The sequence below is a fragment of the Mauremys mutica genome, chromosome 12, assembly GCF_020497125.1.
Source record: "Mauremys mutica isolate MM-2020 ecotype Southern chromosome 12, ASM2049712v1, whole genome shotgun sequence".
Taxonomy (NCBI): domain Eukaryota; kingdom Metazoa; phylum Chordata; order Testudines; family Geoemydidae; genus Mauremys; species Mauremys mutica.
In genome coordinates this window covers 68,733,541-68,742,735 of record NC_059083.1, presented here as the reverse complement: position 1 = coordinate 68,742,735, position 9,195 = coordinate 68,733,541, and the positions used below count along the sequence as shown (strand labels likewise).

At 45.8% G+C, this 9,195-nt stretch overlaps 1 protein-coding gene across 3 annotated transcripts in view; it reads right to left on the bottom strand.

The window, feature by feature from the left end:
• Positions 1-140: 140 nt before the first annotated feature.
• The window catches only part of GGA3 (golgi associated, gamma adaptin ear containing, ARF binding protein 3), a 34,387-nt gene continuing 25,332 nt past the window's right edge, over positions 141-9,195 (bottom strand). For all 3 annotated transcript variants that reach the window (XM_044983479.1, XM_044983477.1, XM_044983478.1), the window contains 3 exons: positions 8,039-8,208; positions 5,599-5,709; positions 141-2,589 (listed from right to left, as the gene is read on the bottom strand). In XM_044983479.1, the coding sequence (XP_044839414.1) occupies positions 2,479-2,589; positions 5,599-5,709; positions 8,039-8,208 (392 nt within the window). In that variant the 3' untranslated portion in view covers positions 141-2,478. The remainder of the gene's footprint in view (positions 2,590-5,598; positions 5,710-8,038; positions 8,209-9,195) is intronic.

The window sequence follows — 9,195 nt, the reverse complement described above, 5'->3', positions numbered from 1 at the left end:
ACTAGAACTGAATTTGAATAGACTTTTCAAACCTGATAGATTTGACACCACCTCCTTTTGGTTGGTGGATTGAATCTCGTGGCTTCCATAAACAGCAGCCTACTCCTCACTGTGTCACAAAGGGTCGCACACAGAGCAAAGTAGGGAAAACAGTTTATTTAACATGCAGCAAAACAAATGCAGTGGAGATATATTTACAATATGACGGCTCAGTATGAAGCTGCAACCTCAACCTCTGAACAAGTAACATTCATAGTTTAATTTCCAAAGCTTGCACACTACTTTTCCCCACAGTGAGACAATGGTACTTTGCCCTTTGACTGTACAGCCTGGGCACTGCAGTGCCATTAACAAGGAGGATGAAGCTATTCTGCAGAAAGCACTTGTGCTCTTCTGATTTCCTCACAGCTACCGTGAGAGTCACTTCTAGGCATCTAAAGCAGTGAAACCTGCTTCCTAACAATACGTTACAGCACCTGGGCAGACTTAAAGAGCTAAGTGAAGCCCCTAGATGTATTGTCTACAATGCCAGTGAGGCCCATGTTGAAAGCAGAAAGAACATTCCTTGCTCGCCACCTCTTTCCAACAGTTTAAGAACTCAGCTGCTGCTTTTTTTCAGGATCCAAGAGCATCTTCCATTCACTTAAAGACAACTGAGGAGGCGACATGCCTTGGTCCTGAGTGCCAAACCAGCGTTGACACTTAACAAGCTGAGTTTGGATTTTTACTTCTACACTTACCTTTCAAGGGTTAGTGCCCCCTTCGCATCAGTGCCTGCTGTGTCTTTCACTTCTCCTTGTGGTTTGTATTTCTCACTACGCTGAAGAAAAACATTGAGCCACAGTGGAAAGTATAAGATGGCTAGAAAGAATTCTGAGCTCTACTTACAGTAAGGGGTTTTATAACCTTCTCTAAATCCAGCAGCACTTCCTCATTTTAGTTTTATTCCTACAATAGGCTGGAGTATCTTCCTGCTGTACTGAGTCTGTGGACAGTCTGGCTGACCATTCCCTTCACAATTTAAAAGCTGTTTGCCTGTACCTTGCACTGCAGGAAATACTTCATTTAGTGTAATTAAGTTTCCATACAGCTACCCCACATCCTGTCTTCACAGGAGTGAAAGGTTACAGATTTAAAACAGGAAAAAATGCTTCATTAAAACAATTTGCTAAAAGGTCACTGAAGGATTGTTTAGGCTTGAAATTAAGGGAGGGGGGGAAGGAGTGCTGGAATCAAACTTTCAGTGTATTGAACTAAGTCTCCTAATTCATGTAGATACAGGGCTCACTTGTGTGAGCCCCATGATTTAAAATACAGTAGGTTTTCCCCTTGTGGAGAGAATTGCACTTAGCCACTTAATACTGGGAGCAAATAAAACAGGGTTCTAAACCCAGCAGTGCACCATCACAGCCTAATGGATTCTGCCTTACTTTCATTAATCTGCTCATTAGAATTAGATGTCCTATAGCTCTACTGTTTACATCTTGTATTCCTAGTCTTTTCAAGAGAACACAGTATTCAACTAATAATACTGCCTGCAGAAGAGGAACTGAGGCTTTTCTCCTTACCCCTGGTCCACCCTCTGCACCTGATTAGTGGTTGCACTGAAGCTACTGAACTGGAGTTGCCATGCTTTATCAGTGTAACCTGTGCTGTCCACTCAAAGACAACTGGAGTGCTTTGGCCCTGTTGGTTTTACCTCCTCGCAACACACATTTCCTCTCCCCCATACTATGGAATGTGATGAAGGCAGAAGAATACACAACACAGGCATGTGAGTATAAAAATTAGCATGAGCTGCCTGGAAGAGAGAGAGTGCAGAGGCAGCTGGGAGTATAAAATAAAAGAAAGCAACTAAAGAGAGTGTCCCACAATGGGCAGCACTGGCTTAGGCTGGCTGGTGGAGAGGAGAACAGAGGGGGCGTGAAGTGTTATTTTACTGTAAAAAACCCTCCTGTCTTGGAGCCAGTGGTTACTGCACAGCATGCCTAGAAGGTTCAGTTCTGGCATCAAGGAGGCAAAAGCCTTAGGGCAGGCACAGACATTAGGGCTCTGCACCGAGGAAACTCGGGATGGCATCATAACCCTACCAGCCTGTAGGCATCTCTGGACAACAGCAAGGGAGGAAGCCGACCAATCCCCTTCTGGCTACAGGTCTCCCTTCCAGAACACCATAATTTCAAGTTTAATAACAAAGTGGAAGATAGAACCAGATTCACCCAGAGGCCAAGATAAAGCAGCCAGCAAAGCCTCCTACTGGCTGCCACTCAGTTCATTCTTGGCATAGATGCCCCGGGCCCACTTCAACCCGAGGTAAAACATTCCAGACTAAAGCTACAAGCGGAGTGGTCAGGACATGTAAACAAAGCTAAACATCACCAGTGGATAGCATGTGTGCCCCTTCCACGTCACATTCATTCCAGTCCCTTTGGGATCCTTGCCTGGTCCTGTCATGGAGACTGTGGCAGACTCGCTGGGTCATAGATTACCCCACTGATCTACTGGGGGAAACTGATCCACTTCCCCAACCTCTGTGCTGGGATGGTCTCCCAAAGTGAAAGTCAGTCTGTACCTCAGCCTCACCTTCTCCTGCAAGGAAGAAGAAAAACCAGATGTTAAAGTAACAGCCTCCCCTGGAGCAGGAAGGCCATGGAACCAGTAGCAACAGGAGAACAACGGCAGTGCTCCCTAATTACACTTCACTGTAATAACATTTTAGAGCCCACAATGGCTCTGTCCCGATACCCCATATGGGGTAAGTGGCCATCTTATGTTAATGGAGCATTTCTGGATACTTAATAAGGCTGATTTATTTATTCTTTAGTTTGTAAATTTGAGAGGTCCGTCTCTTGGAGTGAAACAGCAGGAGAAAAGCACTTACATTGCAATACAGATTCATTGTATACACTGACCAGCGTTTGTAGTTCAGCTGCTTCCCAGTGGACCTACTAAACACATGCTTTACTAGTGCTAAAAGAGTATGAAGTCTCAAAACGAAACAATACTGCGGATTGTAGAGGAAGGATCCTGACAGATTCCTATTCCTTAGAGAATGACTAGGGGAAAAAGAAATTTGCCTTCCCCTGGTTACGTGGTTTTTCTAGATGTTCCACAAAGTGGGTTTATAGAAATCCAACAAAACCCCATTATCTTTGTACCTTGGGATCTAACACTTTTTAACTGATGCTTTAAATGCCACTTTTACCATAATCTTCAAAAAACAGTAAGTAGCAAATGTTCAGGTTATCTGAACAATTAAAGGACTACTTGAGTTCAGACTCTGAACTTTATATACTCTAGCAATGTAGGGCTGGAAGGGGCCTCACGAGGTCATCGAATTCAGCACCCTGTGCTGAAGAAGGACCTAGTAAACCTAGCCCATCCCTGACAGGCGTTTCTTCCAACCTGTTCTTAAAAACCTCCATTGATGGGGATTTCACTGCTTAGAAGCCTATTCCAAGACTTAGGAAAAACTTTCTATGTATAAGGATAGCTAATATCTGACCTAAATCTCTTACTGCAGATTAAGCCCATTATTCTTGTCCTACCTTCAATGGACGTGGAGAACATTTGATCACCGTCCTCTTTATAACAGCCCTTAACATATTTGAATACCGTTATCAGGTCTCCCCCTGAGTGTTCTTTTCTCAAGACTAAACATGCCCAGTTTTTTTTAACATTTCCTCATAGATTGGGTTTTCTAAATTTTTCATAATTTTATTGTTTTCCTCTGGATTCTTTCCAATTTGTCCACATCTTTCCTGAAGTGTGGCACCCAGAACTGGACGCAGTATTCCAGCCGAGGTCTCACTGTACTGAGTAGAGATAAAAAATTACCTCCTGTGTCTTACATACGACAGTCCCGTTAATATACCCCAGAATAATAATAGCTTTTTTTTCACAACGGCATCACATAGTTGGCTCATATTAAAAATGCGATCCACTAAAACCTTATAACCCCCAGATCCTTTTCAGCAGTACTACCACCTAGCCAGTTATTCCCCATTTTGTAGGTGTGCATTTGATTTTTGCTTAAGTGTAGTACTTTGCACTTGTCTTTATTAAATTTAATCTTGTTCATTTCAGACAAACTCTCTAATTTGTCAAGATCGTTTTGAATTCTAAGCCTGTCCTCCAAAGTACTGGCAATCCCTCCCAGTTTGGTGTCATCTCCAAATTCTATATGCATACTCTCCACTCCATTATCCAAGTAATTAATTAAAATAGTAATGGACCCAGAACTGACCCTTGTAGGACCCTATTAGATATGCCCCCCCCAGTTTGACAGCAAACCATTAATAACTACTGTTTTAATATGGTCATTCAAGTAGTTGTGCACCCACCTCATAGTAATTTAATCTAGGCCACATTTCCCTAGCTTGCTCATGAGAATGTCATGTGGGACTGTGTCAAAAGCCTTAGTAAAATTAAGATATATCATGACTACTGCTTCCCCCCATCCACTAGGCTAGTAACCCTGTCACAGAAGGAAATTAGGTTGGTTTGGCATGATTTGTTCTTGACAAATTCATGCTGGTTATTCCTTATAACCCTATTGCCTTTTTAGTCATTACAATCTGATTATTTAATAATTTGTTCCAGTATCTTTCCAAGTATCAAATTTAGGCCGACTGGTCTATAATTCTTTGGGGCCTTTTTGTTCCCCTCCCCTTTCTAAAGGTTTCCCTTCTCCAGTCCTCTGGGACCTCACCCTTCTCCCATGAGTTCTCAAAGAGAATCACTAATGGCTCCAAAATTCTTCAGCTAGTTCCTTAAGAGCCCTAGAATACATTTCATAAGGCCCCGCTGACTTGAATACATCTAACTTATCTAAATATTCTTTAACCTATTATTTCCCTACTGTAGCTTGTTCCTCCCCCCTTGTTAATATTAGTTGTGTTGAGTATCTGGTTTTGGAACATCTTATTCAAATGGATAGCACACAATAGGGATAGCAAGGTGCTCCAGGTAAATATGATAGCTGAATGCTTCTAATATGATGATCAGAAGAGAGGGGGGTTAATTATGTTATTTAAGTGATCATAATTAAACTTCACAGTTAATATCCTGATGGTACAGGGGAGAAGAACCTCTCTAGGTGTTATTAGGTCAACTTAGTCTGGCTACAGACTCAATAAAGCAATAATATTTCTATTATACCCGATCACTTCTTACAATTCATGTCACCCTGTAAACTATCACCATATTTAGTCACGTGAATGTTATCCCATAAGGGGTATGGGAAGAGTCCCTGGTGGATCTCTAACTGTTTCTTTCCACTGAAGTGTTAACATTATGGGGAATTGTATAGGAACTGATCTAGAAGGATTGCTGTGGAGTGAGGCAAAAGCACAGTGCATCTCTCCCTCCCCTGACTCCCTGTCCCTGGGGTGAGATACTGCTAATATGCCAACATACTCCTCTGCAACGATTAACCTCACTCTGCCTCAAGACAGCACTCCAGGGTAATTCGTCTTTGGGGACAGACAATCACGCTTGTACAAATGTTTAGTCTAACCCCACATGGAATTTTATCCTCATCAGATTCATAAAACAACAAGAGAGGTCACTTTTGCTGAAGTTTTGAGCCCCTCTCACCTTCAGAGGATTTGCCAGCAGCATGACTTGGGTGATGGCAGCGGGTGCCTGGATGGGGTTGAATGGAGAAAGTTCTGTACCCGAGGGTGGCTGCAACTTCACTTTCATGGACTGCAAATGTGAAACAAAAGGACCGTGACCTGCACTGGGGTAACAAAGGGTTTACGCACAAGCTGTGCGCCCGAGCTGTGTACATGAGCAAGTGTCCACTTGGGAGAAGCAGGGGACACAGATAAGCCCGGTCTATACTGAGCATATAGTCATAGGCACATTACCAAAATAAATCAAAACAGAGATAATGCACTGGCCCAGAAAACCATGACAGCACCTTTCCAGCACAGGGGCTCCTTGGAAAGATTTTAATACAGATTCCCTAGCCTAGCCAATGCAGACAGGACATAACCAAGCTCCGAGCTGATTTTCAAACACTATAATCAGTCATCCAAAACTAGAGAGGGGAAAAGATCAAACGCTCACATTGAAACCTCTCCCAGGGGACAGGGAAAAATAATATTAGCCCCTGAAACTGTCTCATTTTGTCCCTTCCCCTTTCTAACAACATGACCAGGAGCTACTTCCATTGGGGCTCTATGTCTCTCAATCCTAGGGTGACCAGATGTTAATGGGAAAATATCGGGACCGCTGCAGGGGGGTGAGGGGAGGTTGTTGTTTTGGGTTTTTTTGGTTTTTACACTCACCCGTCCAGGAATTCAGCGGCAATTTAGCGGAGAGCCCTTTGGTTGCGGACGGTCTTTGGCGGTATTTTGGTGGCAGGTAATAAACCTTGCCACCAAAGACAGAAGCACCCGCTGCCAAAATACCACCGAAGACCATCAGCGACTGAAGGACTCTCCGCCAAATTGCTGCCGAAGGCCAGGAAACAAAATATCGGGACAAATGGCGTCCCGACCATACTCTGGTCGGGACACGGGACAAACTCCTCAAAATCGGGACAGTCCCGATTTTATTGGGACGTCTGGTCACCCTATTCAATCCCCTTCTATAAACTGGACCCCCCTACTTGCTTTGTGTCTGCATTTTAGAAGCCAGCTTTCCTATTCTGTTGAACGACACCCTCTGACGTTGGTGGAGGAGGGATTTCAGAACATGGGATCATTGCCCCAGTATGATCAGAAAAGACAAGAGGAAAAGCCTTGTTAGATCTTCTAGTTCAGGGGCGGGCAAACTTTTTGGCCCAAGGGCCACACTGGGTTTGCAAAATTGTATGGAGGGCTGGGCAGGGAAGGCTGTGCCTCCCGAAACAGCCTGGCCCCCGCCCCCTATCTGCCCCCTCCCAATACCTATCCCCTGATTGCCACCCTCAGAATCCCCGACCCATCCAACCCCCCTGCTCCTTGTCCCCTAAGCACCCCCTCCTGGGACCCCCTGCCCCTAACCCCCCCAGAACCACACCCCCTATCCAACCCCCCCGCTGTTCCCTGACTGCCCCATCCCCTATCCACACCCACACCCCCTGACAGGCCCCCCAGGACTCCCACGCTTATCCAATCCCCTCCCCCCCATTCCCCATCCCCTGACCGCCTCCCCCAGAACCTCTGTCCCATCCAACCGCCCCCTGCTCCCCATCCCCGGGACCCTATACCCCTTATCCAACCCCCCGGCCCCCTTACCATGCTCCTCAGAGTAGCATGTCTGGCCACCACACTGCCCGGCCAGAGCCAGATGAGCGCAGCCCTGCTGTCCAGAGCACTGCCTGCTCGGCGGTGGGGCTGCTGGGAAGCTCAAGGGCTGGGCAGGACGGTCCCATGGGCCGGATGTGGCCTGTGGGCCGTAGTTTGCCCACCTCTGTTCTAGTTCATTTCTTGGCCAGGACAGGATTATTCCCTATTGTATATTTTCTGGTCGAGTGTCCATTTTAGTTTTAAATGTCCCTTTCAATGGGGTTTAAACCCACCATTTGGGAGTTTATTCCATTCGTTGATCACGTTGTCAGGAAGCTGAGGCTTTAACCCAATTACAGGGACATGGGTAGGTCCCAGCTACACCACAACTGTTAGCCAGGTTTTAGCAGTGTCCCTGACACTGCTATGGTTGTGTAGGCAAGGCTAGAATAGAACATTTTTCCATGTGGTATCAATAGACCTTTTAAAGCTCAAACTCCTGAAGACTGAAGGATGAAGCTTAGCGTATGTGAACAGTCCAGCCACTGAGTTAATCCCAGCTCAGAGCATAAACATAAAGCTGAGCTGAGCTGACTTTACCCTGCCGGGGGAACATGCTCTCTACCAGCAGTTTCTGTTGCTATATGTTATTTAGGATATAGAGAGACCATCTCTCCTCTCTCTTAGGGCTCTTTGGAAGCAGAAAGAGTGGAGGCCCAAGAAAAGCTTGCGCTGTAATGTCATGTCCGAGTCCCAGAGCTCACACCCATTGTTTCAAAGCAGGATCCCCATCTACCTTCAAGTCTGCGTGTCCCTACCTTTGGTACTGCAGCCTGCAGTACAATGTTCTTCACAGGAAGAGGTGCTGTGTTTAACATGGACACTACCACAACCAGCACGTCTGACCTCCCCGGTGGGCACTCCTTGGCAAAGTGTAAGAGGATCCTGAACCCATTCTTGTCGTAGGCTGTCACAGGAAGAGCACGGCCTGGGGATGGAGAGAAGGGGAAGCGAAACACAAGACTATATCTGTAGTAGCATTATGCAATTCAACACTGGAATCTCATTACCTGGCATTTCTCTCCATGGCAGGAGCTTCGTCAGAGAACCAACAAGCTTTCCCCGGTTTAAAACACACTTCAGGAGCAAAATGTTTTGTGCTCTGAATGCAACAACCTACTTTATCCAAAGGCCAATCGCCTCCTCATCAGAACGGACACCCTGTGTGTCGCTCTCCTGCTTAGTCAGGGCTGGACTGGGCTTTGACATAGCCGGATGGTTTTTAGGTAAAACACAGTGGAGGTATGTAAGGGCAGTAGCACAGGCAAGAAGCACAGCTGGGTGTGTGTCAAGATGACAGCACTGCTATACAGTAGGGACCCTGGCTCAAAGCTAACCATGGTTTGCAGTTCAGGAGTGAGGCTCTTAGCACTGGGTTGAGTTACACATTGCAGTATGTTGTTTCAGAGCACTCCAGCGCTGTAAGTGGCAGCACAGTCTCAGAGGCAACTGTCAGTTCGACTGTACACGTGCGGCAGTGTACAGAGAACACAGGAAGGGGATTCCAAGGAGAAACAGTAGTTTCAAACTAAGGGACTTAAACACCTCTTAATTCTCCTGCTGGTTGGAAGGAGGTGGCCATAAAACCCTGGCCTGAGACCCTACAATCTTTTGCACATATTGTGCTGTGGGCAGGGCAGGTCCAAATGAAAGAAAGTCCATTCCATGCTTAACTGCCAACAGCCCCATCCTTGGAAACCTGAAAGCTACAATGAGAACTAATTGCATAGCCTCCCTAAATGCAATCTGTGATAAAGGCTGGATTCTCCTCTCAGTTCCATCCCTGCAACCCCATAGACATACTTCAGTGTTGTCTGGGTGCTACAAGAATTTGGCCCTGTACCGCTGACAGAGTCTGATAGTAGGAGTATTGGAACAGTGACAGTCCAGGGTTGGGAGCAAGCTGAAAAGGGTC